This window comes from Aspergillus multicolor (genome assembly GCF_047715735.1).
Source record: "Aspergillus multicolor strain CBS 133.54 unplaced genomic scaffold BDW74scaffold_64, whole genome shotgun sequence".
Taxonomy (NCBI): Eukaryota; Fungi; Ascomycota; class Eurotiomycetes; order Eurotiales; family Aspergillaceae; genus Aspergillus; species Aspergillus multicolor.
The window spans coordinates 16,215-32,067 of NW_027396015.1; the positions used below are offsets into that span (position 1 = coordinate 16,215).

The 15,853-nt window shown below is 37.3% G+C and overlaps 1 protein-coding gene across 1 annotated transcript; it reads left to right on the forward strand.

Moving 5' to 3' along the window:
- The first annotated feature begins 2,004 nt into the window (after positions 1-2,004).
- On the forward strand, positions 2,005-4,085 carry BDW74DRAFT_189902 (uncharacterized protein). The gene is made up of 4 exons (XM_073732075.1): positions 2,005-2,861; positions 2,918-3,005; positions 3,073-3,398; positions 3,429-4,085. The coding sequence occupies exons 1-4, from the start codon at positions 2,149-2,151 to the stop codon at positions 3,859-3,861; spliced, it is 1,560 nt and encodes a 519-aa protein (XP_073577565.1). The 5' UTR covers positions 2,005-2,148; the 3' UTR covers positions 3,862-4,085.
- The last annotated feature ends 11,768 nt before the right edge of the window (positions 4,086-15,853 follow it).

Here is a 15,853-nt window from a genome sequence, read left to right on the forward strand (position 1 = left end):
TGGTTGCTCCCGCCTTTACCGTTTGGAGTCTGTTGCTCACCTAGTTTGTGGTACGTGTGCGGAGTCTGGCCCGAAGACAGCAACAACAACCTGGGTACTGAGTACAGAACAAAGAGCCACGAGCGAGACAAGCGCAAACGCAAGTCATGCAGTATAGACCTCGTAGTTTGATAGCTCCCTACCTTGACCTTCTGCTGTCTTAAAAGCCTGAACTATACTGTTCAAGTTTAATATGAGCGTTGAGAACGAGAAAGAAAATGTAAAAAGCCTGGCAACCGTATTGTTCAATAGTCTGCGAGCTTGGATATCAAGGGCGGCTTTTAACATTACTGCTGTCGATGACTACAGCAGGCTGTATTTTGACAGACTAGCACCGCCCTTGCGTGAATGGATGACCCCCAATCATGCGTCATGGAAAGCTATTTGGTATAGCTGGTCTAAGAAGCACTGGGTAGATACAGTTGAAAGAGCCAGTGGTACTTATCCAAGGTATTGCTTTACACTATACAACCCGGATGCCATATTTATCAAGACAGTCTTTCACTTTACAGCTCCCAGAGAACGACCAGAAAAGTCTTTTTACTAAGCAGTGAACAAAAATGCGGAGGATAACATGAGCCAAACCAGATGATTACTGCATAATTTGGATTGTACAAAGCTAATTTCTCCATCCAGTTATGAGCCGCCTAACGTAGGTTTCTTGTTTACAGGAGTAAGTAATGCCAACTAACTCCCCAGTGGTTCAGGCCTCGAGGTGGAAAAGTTGGAAAAAGTTAATGCTGGTAAACGCATACTCGCTTACAACTGGCTTGCTCTCATTTGTTGCCTTGATTAGACTTCTGGTCCTTGGTGAATATGAATAGCAAGAAAAGTTGGATTGGACAGCACCTAGCAACGCCTTGTCCCTAAAATTTCAGTCATGGGATTTATAAAGATGGTTATAGTGCATCCAAGATGGAACATATCACTAATGATATTTTTGGTAGCCCAATTACAGAACGGATGGCCTCTTCATATTCTGAATCACATCTGGGTTGGCATTGAACGAATTCGTGGATCACACTACTTTACTATTCCCGTACCAACCGTGTTCGTCTGAGATCACGTCGAGGGATTACTCACTCATCAACCGCATTGATAAGACTTGGTCAATCTTGCGACGTGGCATCTGATAAGGGCCGAATAAAATCTCCCACTAAAGAATAGGCATGGTTCAACGAGTCCCAAACCTGATTCATGACCCGGAAAGGCCGGCCGAACCAGATTAGCTCTCTTTCCATGGCGGGGCGCACATCAAAGGCACCGTTCGCTACCTTCTCAATTGGCCCAAATCTCCTGTTAGCGCAGCATGAGCTCTCAGGCCTTCTGGTCCCAACAATCCAGTTCACTCAGATTGCCTCCGGCGACAATGTTGGCACGTGTTGATTTTCGGAGCTATGGTCCTCGATCAGCGGCCGCCCTGCTTTCTCCGCATGGCATGCGGAGTAGCGTGGGGGGGCTAGCAAGCGCCACCCTTCACTGTTTGTCCACTCAACGCGGATCACAAGGCAGGAGATCGCGAATACCCGAGAATACGTGGCACCGCTCTCCTCGACTTAAGGCAAAACATTCTATGCTTTCTGCCCAATCGATCAGTGATGAACCAGTGCGTCGCAAGGCCCAGCACACCACTCCCATACTACACCCAGAGCTCCCTCAACGAATCATGGGTTCGTGCTTGCGGCTGAAGCGAGCGGGTCGCGAATAAGAGGCCGTCTTATCGTCTAGCGACCACCAGATGCTGCGCAGATGTTTGCTCTCAATCTTATAACAAAGAACGCCTATTTCGCGCACATGCCTATGCACGGTGCTGCAATAGATGCAAGTTACAACATGATGCAGCACGCACCGGGGAGGCTTTCTTTCACTTTCTTTTCCAGCCTTGTTATTTATCATGATGAGGCAAGAAAATCAAAGACATGAGCTCAAGCACTGACATTAAGAGGCCTGTCCTCCTAATGCATATAAACCAAGGTCCTATGCCATGTCGTCGTGAATCAGAGAGCAAAAAAAACATTAGTCTTCATTCACACTTTTTTTCACCACCTCAGTCTCAATCAAGCGGCTAGGTATCTTAAGTTGTCGACACGGTCTCTGCTCTCGTCAATCATGCCTGCCCCATCCGCGATATCTGCTGGGAACCCGCCCTCTTCTTCCTCCTTCCCCTCAGACCAGAGGCCAGCCTCCAAGCAGGCGCCAGCTGATGCCCAGGCCCTGGCAGACTTCTTTAACCTGATGAACTCGATTACCTCAAGCCCCATTTATCAGACCGCAGAGCGAATCTCCAATGAGACGGCTGGTCTCCGGAATCAAGTACAAGCCAAAAAGAACGAACTCGAGCATGTTAGAAATGAAATGTCGGCTGAGGTGACGGCGAAGCAAACTGCCATGTCCGAAATGTTCAAGGAAAATGCCATCGAAAAGACGAAGCAAGAAAAGGCTGAATCCGAGATAGAGTCTCTGACAAGCCAGATCCGGGCCCTGGAGAAGGTTATTGCGCACAAGGAGCGAGAAATGAACGACACTCAACGCCAACTTCGAGAACTCCAGTCAGACAAAGCCAAACTACAGTCAGACTTTACAATTGCCCATCGGGATATTGATGGCCTGCAACGAAAGATGAAAGAGAAAGACGCCATGATTGAGAAGGTCAAAGTCTCCTATTCCGCAAATCAAAAATCGTTAAAGGCAGCGGAGGAAAGGGCGAAGGACGTGGAAAAAGAGAAAGTTGCTCTGAACAAATCATTGCAAGCAGCGGAAGCTCGTGTGCATAAGCTGGAAGGATATGCCGTCCGACACTCTGATTATGCCGAAGAAACCATGTGAGAAACACCTGAACCTGATCTACAGCGGCCCCGCGCGTACTAATTTTGCCCAGGGCAGACGCCTTCTTCGATCTGTGGCAGTATGCCATTATCGAGCTCTCCCCCCACCTAAATCTCGACTTCGCTGGGAGTGTCCTACAGGTCTGCACTCATGTCCCCAGAAGACTTCTTGTGTCCGCGTTGTGCTAACGCTCCACGTTGCGTCCAGAATCCTGCAATTTGGGATACGTTCACACAGAAAACTGGCCAGCACCGCATCCCCCTCCCACATTCTAACTCCCCGGCCGCAAAACGGATGCGTTTGGCTGTAGTCTTAGCTACTCTGGCGAGGGAGATCGATAAGCGGATTTTCCAGCCCACTTACATCGTTGCCGAAGACTCGGAACTCCGGGGGATTCTCACCAATCTCGCTGCATCCGACCGTGAGAAGGAATCATTCTGTCGAGCTATACTCCTTTCAATCAGCCCTGAGACAGAATCAATCAATCTTCAGTCAAGGATTCAAGCTGTTGTTAGGAATGTGTCTATGTTACTGTACGGGATGCTATTGGATAACCAATTCAGCCAACTCCGCGCAAGCATTGAGAAAATAGTCGAAAGGGCGGTTCAGGTTTGGCATCATATGCAGCGGTCTCCACAAAGGTTTGAACCGGACTTTGAACCACTGAAATGGGACGACGACCAATGGACTTCATTTGACGTGCCGGAGGGCAGCCCGGCAAAGAGTGAAGACAATGCGGAGATGCCGGATGAAATTCTCCTGACTGTGTTTCCACGGCTGACGGTTGTCGAGAATAACAGCCGTGTCATGATCGCCGAAGTTGTAAACTTGATGAAACGGCACCCACTGTGTATGGCAGCAGCACAAGAGGTGCAAGAACTGCCAAAAAGTCCCATTGTTGGCCAGCGTGCAGCCAACCGACAGCGGAGAAAGTCAAATGCTGCAAGCAATATTGGGCAGGCAAGTTCCACTCTCCCAGGGAAAAAAAAGTCTTAGGGTCTCTGGTTGAGCGGATCAGAGGAGCATTCCTAGGCATATGACTGTATTGCGTTACTAATACTCTCCTGCCACGCTTGTTGTATTTGGGAATTGCTGCGACAAATTGGATTTTTTAATCTCGGGTTTATATATTAGTGTGGTTCGCAACTAAATTGAGCTTCGCACGATGTTGTTTTATCTTTTTTAGTTTGGGCGCAGTGAGTGTTTCAGCTGGCTCTCTCGCGAACCCGGCAGATTTTTATTTTATTTATTTGATGGTTTTCTGTGTTTTGGTTGATTATCTTGACTCCCAAAGTGGCAATCAAAGCCTCTGGTCGAGCGACTTGTTGGAAGCTGATTCCCGGTCAGCCTCGTCGCGTTTTTGATTCACAAATTGGCGGCAACCCTGAGTCTCAAGCTTGATATCTTGGAGCCTTTTTTCTGATCGGCGATTTCCCGGCGATTCACGGCTACTCCATCGGCCTAGGGCCCTGGAGGATCTGCGGGGTAAGTCTGGAATAGGGTATAAATTATTCAACTCTAGAGGTAGTAGATACGAGAGTATAGCAAGTATCGAGAATGCACTTTTGTTTCTCTTACTGAGCGCGCTGCAGCCCTCAAGGCCCGGGGCGTCTACATTGGCGGATGGAGTCTGCGGGACATCATCAGACCGCGGAAGAATACTTCGGAGGAGTTTTCTGTAAGGTTGTCGTGACTCGATATGGGCGTCTACTGTGCGATCGACGATAGCCACCTCTGAGAATTGCATCAAGCGTCTCCCCACTGTCCGGGCGGGCTGGAAGGTGGCTAGAGGAAAGTTGGACCACAGGCAGATATCTGGCGGAGATGAGGAAGTAAAGAGGAGTGCTAGAGTTCATGGTAGTTGAAGAGCCCAGGGTCATGGGTTCCTGTGCCGCCAGGAAGCGACAGTCATCTGCATCTTCAGAGACCCAGCGCTAAACGAATGGTGGGCAGAGAACATCCATCACTTGTGGGGCGCTGAGTTGAGGCAGTGATGCGGGCGCTTTCTGCCAGTTAGATGCTAGTGGCCTATGATTTCCCTTGTATAGCCGCTATGGGTGGCCTCGAGATACTACATGCTCCCCTTATCGTACGTATGGCTGTACTAAGGTATGAAACAACAATTCTAGAGGCCGCGGTTCTCATTTGCGACCGATTGAATATGAGCGGCGGCTCTGATTTGCTAATTATAGAACATGCGCGACAGCCTGCCCTCTTATTAGTGGACGTCCGTACGGCATCCTAATTGAACAGTTAGGCAAAAACGTTTTTTTGGTGTAAGCGCTTGTCTTTACCGCCTTTATAAACACCTGCCGCCTTGCCTTTGTACTTGCTTTTATACTTACTTTCCTGTATATTTATATTATATATTTTTATATAAGATGTCACAACCTTTAATTAACCTTAAGCCTTATAAGGCAGAGATCTTAAACTTATATTAAGCTAGTATAAGTGCTTTAAATATTACAAGCATCCTCCATACTTCTTATAATGTTTAGGTTTAAAAGTATATAATTAAGGCCCGCCTTATCTTATAAAATATTTAAAAAAGGAATAACATAGCATGGCATAATATAGTTCTTTATACATGGATTAAGGTTTTTATGTACCAGGTTAGCCTTTTAAATCAAGAAATTATCCAAGCCTTAAAGGCTAAAGGCTATAATCTTAAGCCATATATATTAAAAAATATATAATACCAGCAAGGGTTTTTTAGGTAGTATATAAACCTAGTTATAAATTAAGCTAAGGTAAATAAAGTTTTAAATTAGCTTTATATAGATTTTATAACTAGTTAAATTAAAAAATATAAAAGCTAAATACTTTCCCAGCATTTTAAGAATTAAGGGTTTTTTATTAGCAGGTAAATAAACCTAATCTTATATATAGCCATGCTAATTTAGTATAAAAAATTAATTATTTTTTATATATAAGCAGCTTGCCCTAGCTGCTATATAAAAATATTTATAAGACCTTCAGCGCTATTATAAGGCTTATATTACCCCTAAACCTAATTTTATATAATTAATTAACAGCTATCTTAAGCTTGCTCCATACAGGATAAAGATTTATATTATTATTAATGTGAAGGGCTGAAGCCGGACTTATATTTAATCTAGCTAGGCCATGAACTGTGTATAAAAAGCTTAGAGAAAGGGAAGTTCTCCAGGCGCGTTCTTCCTGTCAGCATGCCAAGGTCACGTGCACGGGCGCTAGCCCGTGTCTAACATCGGGCACTGGCCCGTGATAATACCCCCCTCCTGGTCTAAACCTTATAAGGGGTATAATAACATGGTTATTATTATTAAGTTGGCGCTAAATTACCTCTTAAACAGGGCTATATTGCTTCTTAAAGACATCTAGCGCTGCGCAGTCCTGGATAAAATCTAGTTTTATTTATGTCTCGCGTGCCCATTTTACCTATTTTACTAGTACTTTATCCCGGTATCCTTGCCCTATCTTTTTATATCATACAGCTTAGATGCGTTTAACTTTAAATTCCTCTTTTTTGTTAACAAGTAGTAGGGGCGGCTGTGTATTATCCATGATTTAGGATGGAAATGGGTCTGTAGCAGCTGGGCGGACTAGTTTAACATGGAAGACTGGGTGTATGCCAGTAGGTACGTTAAGCTAAACAGTGTGTGGTAATAGGACATTCACTACCTGATAGCGTGCATGCAGCCAGTCTAGTTTCTTTAATGGTTGTTGCGTGCGTATGTTTCGGAGGTTTAACCAAACCTAATTATCTTTCTTGTACGTGGGGGCGGCCTGTTATTATTAGTTCGCTTAATCCTCTTGTTAGGCCTGCGCGGAGGCAATAGCAGCTTGGGCCTAATTAATGGCTTCTTGCAGGCAATTCACAAATATTTTACCTGCTATTCCTGGTGGTGTTAGGACGTCCTGTAGCTGGCTTGTCTTGTCTAAGCTAATTAGGTTAATATGATATCCGTGTGTAAAGAATAAAAATAAGATTCCTGTTAAGGCAGCGTCGCGGTTATTAATTATAACAGTAACTATTAGTAGTAGGTCCTTCCAGTTATCTTGCGCGTATGTAGTAAATATACATAGGATTTATTCAATCTCTTGGTTGGCATGTTCCGTTGCGCCGTCTGTCTGGGGGTGAAAAGCAGTTAATAGCCAGTGTTGAATTAATAGTCTTTCGCAGACCCTACCCCAAAATGCGCCCACAAACTAGGGTCCACGATTGCTTGTAATAGCTAGCGGGACTCCATGTTGTATATAAAAGTGTGCAAGGAATACCTCTGCCATATCCTCTGTAATTATATTCTTTATTCCAGTAAAAATAACACTCTTTATTAGTTAATTAGTTATTACCATGCAATTTGTAGCTCCTGTAGGCCCCGAAGGTGGCAGTCCTGTAATAAAATCCACTGATATCTCGGCCCAGATTTGCTAGGGAATTGGTAGTGGTTTTAACAGTCCATGCTTGGTATCACGCCATACCAAGCTTTGTCCGCAGACTGTGCAATTTTAAAGGAAATGTCATACGTCTTTTGCTGCTCCGGGCCAGAAAAACTATTAAAATAATATTACATAGGTGATATCTTGCCCAGGATACGCTGTCACATGTAAATTATAAATTTTTTATATAATCCCTGTGCGCAAGACTTTATTCTCTAGTATCCATATTTATTATCTAAAGTTAAGTAACCCTTGGCTATTTATATAGCATTTAAATAAACTAGTCTTAATATCTGGCTTTATAATTTAGTATTACCCCTTAAGCAAAGCATAAGAAATTTATTAGTATATTATATTAAAGGCCCTTGCTTTTTGCCATTCTACCTGTAACTCTGGTTCTTTAAAAAAAGGAATATCTTCCTTAAAGTTAAGATTTTTTATAGCTAGTTATAAATTTGTCTATTTTATTTTAATTTAAACCCTTTTAAGTAGGACTTAATAGTAATTTATAAGCCTTTTATTTATAATACTAGTGGGCATGTCTTAGCTTTATTATAATAATGTATCTAGTCTTGCTACAAGCCTACCAGGACAGTAATAAAGATTAAAATTAAACTTTATTAAAAGGTCTGCCCAATATATTTATTATTTATTAAGGTATTATACTTTACCAAAGTACCGTAGGTTCTTATGGTCTGTTATAATAGTAAATCAGGGTACCATCTTCAGCTCTAGTCTCCATTCCCATAGGGCTTGTACAATTACTAGTAGCTCCTTGTTATAAATCTTATAGTTTAACTCGGCTGGAGATAGCCTTTGGGATAGATAGGCACATGGTCATAACTCCCCATTAGGTCCGTACTAAAACAGGACTGCACCTGTTACCCAGCCAGACATATTAGCTTCTACAACTGTTTCACGTCCTTCTTTAAAATGCGCGAGAATTAGGGTGTTAATAAAGAGGTCCTTTAGTTCCGCGAATGCTTGCTAGCAGTTATTATCCCACTTAAAAAAGGCGTCTTTCTTTATTAGTCTTGTTAACAGTGCCGAAATGTCGGCGAATCGTGGTATAAACAGTTGGTAGAAGTTTGCAAACCTAATAAAGCTTTATACATCCTGTATGGATTTTGGTGCCTCCCATACTTTAATAGCTTCCACCTTCTTTAAATCAACATGGACACCCTTTCCAGCTTAAATAATAAAGCTAAGGTACTTTACAAAGTCCTATTTAAACTCTAATTTTATAATATTATATTATAGTCCTGCCCTCTTTAGCTTCTATAGCACTTTGCTAACCTTTTATTAATAGTTTACTAGTGTTCCACTAGAGTAGATAATTATATTATTAACATATACTAATACAAAGTTATTCAAGTAGTCTTGCAAAGTCTAATTAATAAATTTTTAAAAGGTCGCTGGGGCGCCTGTTAGCCTAAATAGGGTGATATTCCATTCATAAAGCCCATATCATATACAGAACGCCGTTTTCCATTCTTTGCCTGGTTGGATGCGGATCTTATGGAAAGCTGCAATAATATCCAGCTTCGTGAACCAGCGGGCATGGCCCATATTCCGTAGTGTTTCCTGTATCAAGGGTAAGGGGTAGCGGTCCTTCACCGTTCGTTTGTTTAAACCGCGGTAGTCAACACAAAATCGTACGCCTCCGCCTGGCTTCTAAACTAGCAAGATTAGTGCTGCTGCAGGTGATTAGCTTACTTGTATAAAGTTCTTTCCAAGCAGGTCTGTTAATGTCTTTTATAAGTAAAGGAGCTCCTCCCTATTCATGCTATAAAGGGGGCCATATAGTAGTGACTTTTTAATACCGTTTTAGTTATGTTTTAGTGGTATTTTGTGGTTGATTCCTGGCCGGTGTGGTGGTAGCTTGTCAGCTAGCTGTTAGCTAAAAACATCTAGCCACTGCCAGTAGCGTTTAGGTAGCTTATCCCTTAGATTAACATGCTTTTTTAGTAGGAGTGCCTTTTTAATATCATCTAATAAAACCTTAGCAACTCGCAGTTAATCTAATATTAGTACACTGTGTATTAGTTTACAAATTAACAAGGCCGTAGCTTGTGTAACGCGTAGCCTTTTTACACTAGTAGGTCCAATCAAGCTGTTTACGCGGTTCCAGCATCTTATTCGCTCGCCTTTCTTAGTGAAGATATCCAGATATCCTTTCCTAGCTAAGTATTATCTATTAATATTATGCAACCATGGGTCTCCCAGAATCATGCTGTCTTCCTGCGGTTTAATAATATATGCGAATACACCATCCTGCTAATGGCCATGTACATTAAGGTTAAAATGCGTGGCATAAGTGATGTAATACTGGTTTGGCACTACTCTGTCGAGGATTCGTGGGCGTATCTAAATGCGCGGGAGGTTAAGAGCTTGTACTAGAGACTTATTTACTATTATATAGCAGCAGCAGCCACTATTAACAAGGGCCTAAGTAAACTAGATTTTATTTACCCTTGCATTAATTATAAATAATAATATCTTATATTTTAGTAGCTTCCTAACACCTTTTCGCTCCTGCTCGCGACTTAAAACAGGAGTTACTCTTTTCCCGAATTATCCTCTGTGGTTATGTCTTTGTCCAAGGTGGTGGTAACTAATTTGTTATTATTTACAGGCCTTGTCTTCTTTACCTTGGTGGTGTGCTCGCGTCTTTTCCTGCCTGTTGCAATACACGTGCGACTTGGTGGCTTTGCTGGTAGGAGTGTGCACTCTGCAATAAAGTGTCCCGGCCTCCTATATTATAGGCAGGTTCCTCCAGCCTGTTGCTTGTTAAGTTTATCCTAGCTAACCCATTTTACTTGCTTATATTATTTATTCACGAATTGTTAGGGTTTTGTACGCGGTTTAGTACAGTTTACAGAGACAGTAGGGGTCTAATCCATCTTATTAAACCCAGAGTATTAGCGGCGTGTTTGCTCTGCCTTATTAATATTAAGAGCGTCCATATCCGTGCTAATCTTGTGGAGCCGAGAGATCAGGTCTAAAAAGGTGGCAGGAATACCATAATTTATAAAAGAGCTTAATATTATCCTATTAATCGCGCCTAGTAGGATCTATTTTTTAGCTTTATTATACCATTCTAGGGCGTCTATATCCGCGAACTCCTTCTTTAATTAGGGAAGGAATTTTAAAAAGCTTATGTTTTCTAGCTGTTAAATCTAATATAGCTGTCTTGCTGCACGTGCCTTAATATTAGGGTCTTTATAAATACCTTTAAAATACTAAAGTAGTTCTTGTGGTTTACTAGTGTTTTATTATAGTTTTATAAACATCCCCAAGTTCTTCCAGGCAAGCTTCTCTAGCCTAAAGAACACATACATAAATTAGTCCTGTAGCGTACTAATAGCTTCTCCATCCACACTAAGCTTATTTTTTATTATAACGCGCCATGTTGGCCAGTTGCTTGTGTTTCCACTAAATAGTACCAGGTCTAGTAAACATGCCTTTAGGCGGTAAATATTCTCTACTTATTAGGGTTCCGGCGCTAATTTTATTTTTGTTTAATTTGGAGTTTCCGGTCCTTTATTTATTATTATTAATAATAAGGCATGCTGCTCTAGCATTACTTTAAGACATTATATTTATTCTTCTTAGGCAGTATTATATAGTGTACATTGCTCCCGCTCTTTATTTTATATAACTTGGGTCTATGCCATCTGATGTAGTAGCGTCTGCGCCCACGCGGGGGGGGCTTGTTAACTCCTGTGGCTGCATGGCTGTCAGGGGTTATGTCGCGTATTATTATTATTTTAATTATTATTTATTTGCGTCTCGTTGAATCAATTAACAATTAAGAATTAGAAGCTTTTTATATGTAAAGGGCTAAAGCCAGACTTATATTTAATCTAGCTAGGCCATGAACTATGTATAAAAAGCTTGGAGAAAGGGAAGTTCTCCAGGCGCGTTCTTCCTGTCAGCATGCCAAGGTCACGTGCACGGGCGCTAGCCCGTGTCCAACATCGGGCACTGGCCCGTGACAATTAATGCCTATTCCTGCTATATTATATAGGTTTATGTTAGTATTAGCTTTTATATAATAGTTAGCGTTTTTTAATAATTTCTTAATATATTAGTAATTATCCAGCAGCAACCACAGCTTGTATAATTAAATTAAGGGACTAAAATAATCTTATTAGCTAAGGCTTAGTATAAGCTTTAGCAGTCTTTTTACCCTAAGATTAATATTTAAAACTATTATTTATATAGTACAAGCACTGCTAATTAATAAATTAAGGCATGGTGGCTTTAACCCATGGGCTTATATTTTAATATTATGTACGCACCCCCTATTTTTTTATAGAAGAATTAATAATATTAAAAGTACTTTTATGCACTGCAGTACAAGGGCAAGTTTTTTATAAATTAATTAAGTAATTAAATTACCTTATATACTATTTATATGTGTAAGAAGCAGGTTTCCTGGGGATCAAGATTAACATATTTAGGATGCTAGCTTAGGAAATTAATAAAATAAAGGCGTGTTTAAGAACCTAGTTTAATATATAGATTAATGCTGAAGATTAGAATTTCTTTTTTACAGGGATCTAGCTTTAGTGTGTGCTTAATCAGCCCGCGGCTAACTAAGTGCCTGCCTAAGGCATTCGCGGACAGTAAGTATTATAATATATATATCTTATAATTACCCCCCCCCCCTTGCAGGCCTTAGTCCCTAAGGCCGGGGTAAGTAGTACTAACTTTTTAAATATATATATGCAAGCGCTGGTAAAAACCCTTTACATGGTAAAAACCTTTTTTATAAGCAGGAAAACTTTGCTGCAGATAAAAAAAGGCCTTTTTACAGGTAATTATTATTTTTTACTATAATTTTTTATAATCTTAAGCCCTTTAGCTTGTGGGTGTTTTCTTTACCTAAATATTTATTTTATAAGGCAGGTTTAATAACCCCCATGCATAGGCTTTATAAAATTAAGTAAATTTACTACTCCGCGGGTAAAAATTATTAAGCTTTTACTTTTATAATAACTTCGCGGGTAAAAGGTAAAATAAAGGCTTTATTACCTACGGGGTATAAATATTTTATTTTTACTTTTGCTTTTTTTTCCCTAGCTTATATTAATTTTATATAAATAAGCCTTTTTTTAAACTTTCCCTTACTTAATTATTCTAACCCTTATTTTATAAAAGCCTTTATTTTATAAAAAGCTCTGCCCTTGCCTTATAATAAGCCTTGCTTTTATTTTATAGCTAGCTTAGCTCTTATTTTATAATAAGCTAGATTTTATATTAATTTTTAGTTTTACTTTATAAATGGCTTTTTATTTTTATATTAATTTTAGCCTGCTTTATAAAGTATCTTTTTTGCAGAGTATATGCTTACTATTTTTTATAAGTATTATTAATATACTATATTATTAGTTTATAAACTCCCCTGCGCCCGCAACCTTAGTAATAATAATAATAATAATTCCGCCGCCATTATATTTAGTAAAAACTAGCTAGTGTTAATTAGGCCTTATTTTTTTCCTACTTTTGTAATGCCTGTGGCCGCCTGTTATAGATTAAATGTTAATATAACCCTGCCCTCCGCGGAGTATAAGATTTTTTAAGATTAGTCTTTTACCATGCTTATAAATTACCTGCCTTTATAAGTTATAACCTTAAATTATAAGGCTTTATAGCTTATTAATATTTATATATAGCCTTTAGTATTAATAAGTTTTTACCAGCCCTTTGCTTTTTATAAATATTTTTATGTTATAAGTATAAGACCTTAGCACCCCTGCAAGGCTAAGTACTAGCTAACTTTTACTTTTAATTATTAATTAACTTAATTATTATAACCCCTGCTTATCTAGGGCTACTCTTATAAGCATGCTGGGACACCCTGCCTCCGGCAGTAGTAAATAAAATAAGCTAGTTAATAGCTTACTTTATTAAGTATTTTATAGGTTTTTTACTACCTTATAATATAAAAAACCCCCTTATTTTTTAGCTTGCCTTTATAAATAGGCTAAAAGCCCTTATTTATTTATAAATAAGTATAAATCTTTACCCTGGTGCGTAAATATATTTAATTTATTAGGCACTGCTTTTAGGACCAGCTAGTAAAAAATACTAAATTTATAAAATAATTTTTATAACTTATGCTAATAAAAAATTACCCTGCAGGCAGGAGTGCAAAAAATATATTAAGTTATATTTAAGGCGCTTGCAAGTGTTTTTTATATTTGTTTAATATATTTTTAGGGGTATTAAATAAAAATATAATAATTATTTTTATTACTTAATTATATATTCTTTTTTATAAGCTTAAAAAGTTTTAATAATATTTTATTTTATCCTAGCATAGCTTTACCAGGATGTATTTTTAGGCGTGTAGATAAGGGGTTAAAAAAAAGAAATAAGGGCGCCTGTGCCTTATATATTTATGTTTTTTTTTATTTTTTCTTATTTTTTTCTTATATTCTTGCTTTTGGCGGGGCTAGTAAATAGCTAAGCTAAGGGTTTTTCCCTTCCGCGGGTGCGCCCTGTAATAATTAAAGATTTTTTTTCCCTGGCATGCACCTTTTATAAAAACTTTTTAAAAACTTATAAATATTATAAGCTACTTACAGGTTTTTAAGTGTTATTTCTTTTTATATAGCCCTTTTATTTAATAAGATATAATTATTTTATTAATTTTATTTCCTTTATTATTAGCCGCCTGCTTTTTTTTATAAATAGCCTTAGGTGTTTATTTCTACGCTCTTTTATTTATAAGCCGCACTAGGAATTACTTTATAAAATTTATATTATTAAGCTGTTAATACTTACAGAGTATAAAAATATAAAATATATTATATTTATAAAAGCTAGTAAAAGTATTTAATTAATATATATTCTTATTAACATGCTTATTAATTTTTTATAAACTATAATATTATTAATCTAGCTTTTAACTTGGCTGGACACTATCCCAGTTCTTAAAATTAACTTAAATAAACTTGCTAACCTTAAAGGTTTTTATAATATACTTTTTATTATAATACTTTTTTTAATACTTATAAGCCTGTTCCAGGGCTTATACAGCCCCCTTATAAAGCTTTTAAAGCTTTATAGCATGCCTGGCTATGCCTGGCTTAGTTATATTAATAATATTCAGCCGCTAATTTAATATAATTATTTATAAATCCTTTTTAGTTACTATATAAAAGGGTATTATTTTAATAAATACCTACTCCGTGTTATTATACGCGAACTTTATAAATAATAAAAAATTAACCTAGTTATTTTAATTAAAGTTTATATAACTTTGCAGATACTGTTTTAAAATATTATTTAACTATTTTATTTACTTATTAGTTTAGGGATGGTACGCGGTGCTTATTATATATTTAATATTTAAGTAATATATAAGCTTTAACCAAAACCCCTGTGTAAAAACTAATTTATAATTACTTATAATTATTATAAGTATATTATATAGTTTAATTATTTTATAAATAAAAATCTTAGCAAGCTTTAGTCCCTTAATAATTTTATAAACTAAAATAAAATAAGCTATTTTACTTAATTAATCCATTATTACTAAAATAATATTATATAACTGCTGGTCCGGGTTTATAAATTACCTATTAGCTAGTAAATTAATAATAAAATTTATGCTAATCTATTTTTAAATACTTTATAAAACTTATAATAGCTATAATAGCTTTTATTATTTATTATATAAAATCTTAAAACTTAAGCATACCACGCAAGCCTTATATTATTAAAATATAAATTATTATATCTATAGCTAATAAAATTACTAGGTAATAAGCTTTTATATTTTTTTCTTAGTAAAATATCCCGCAAGGAAATTATTATATAGCTTTATAAATATTTTTAGGCGTAGGAAATACTAGTTAAAAATATATATTTTTTTATTATAAAAAAGTAGTCCTTTTTAATTTAATTAGCGCGCTAGTTTTAATCTGCCCTTGTTAAGTATAATAAACTTTTTATTAAGATTTGCTAGGGCTTTATAAATATCCTGTATAACCTGGTCCTGCTTTAATAATTTAGGTAACCTTTTTTTTAGATTTACTAAAAATTTATTATAGTATAGTCTAACACCATATATAATTTTATAAGCCTTTACTTACATGGTATAAAATATTTTAACTTTTATATTATATATTACTATAATTTTTATAAGCAGTCACTTTTCTATATATATTAAGATAAGCTAATTTATAAAAATATTTATAATTAATATAAACCCCTCCGCGAAGCTATTACACGGACCTGGTTCTTTTATAAATATTAAATTAAGCTGTTTTTATAGCTTATTTAATACTTAAGTACTATACTTAAGCTTATTTTTATAATAGGCTAAATTTATATAATTTACTTAATATAAAGGGCTGTTTATAAGGTTAAGTTTACCTAACTTATAGATCACGCGGAAGTTAAATCCTGTAAAAAATTAAGACTAATAAATTTATATTTATAAAAAGGTTTTAGTTTAAGATTAAAAGCTTTATAAAGCTTTATAATTTATAGTTATTTTAATTTTTATATAATAATTTTTAAGGTAGTACCACTACTTGCAAAAGCTTTT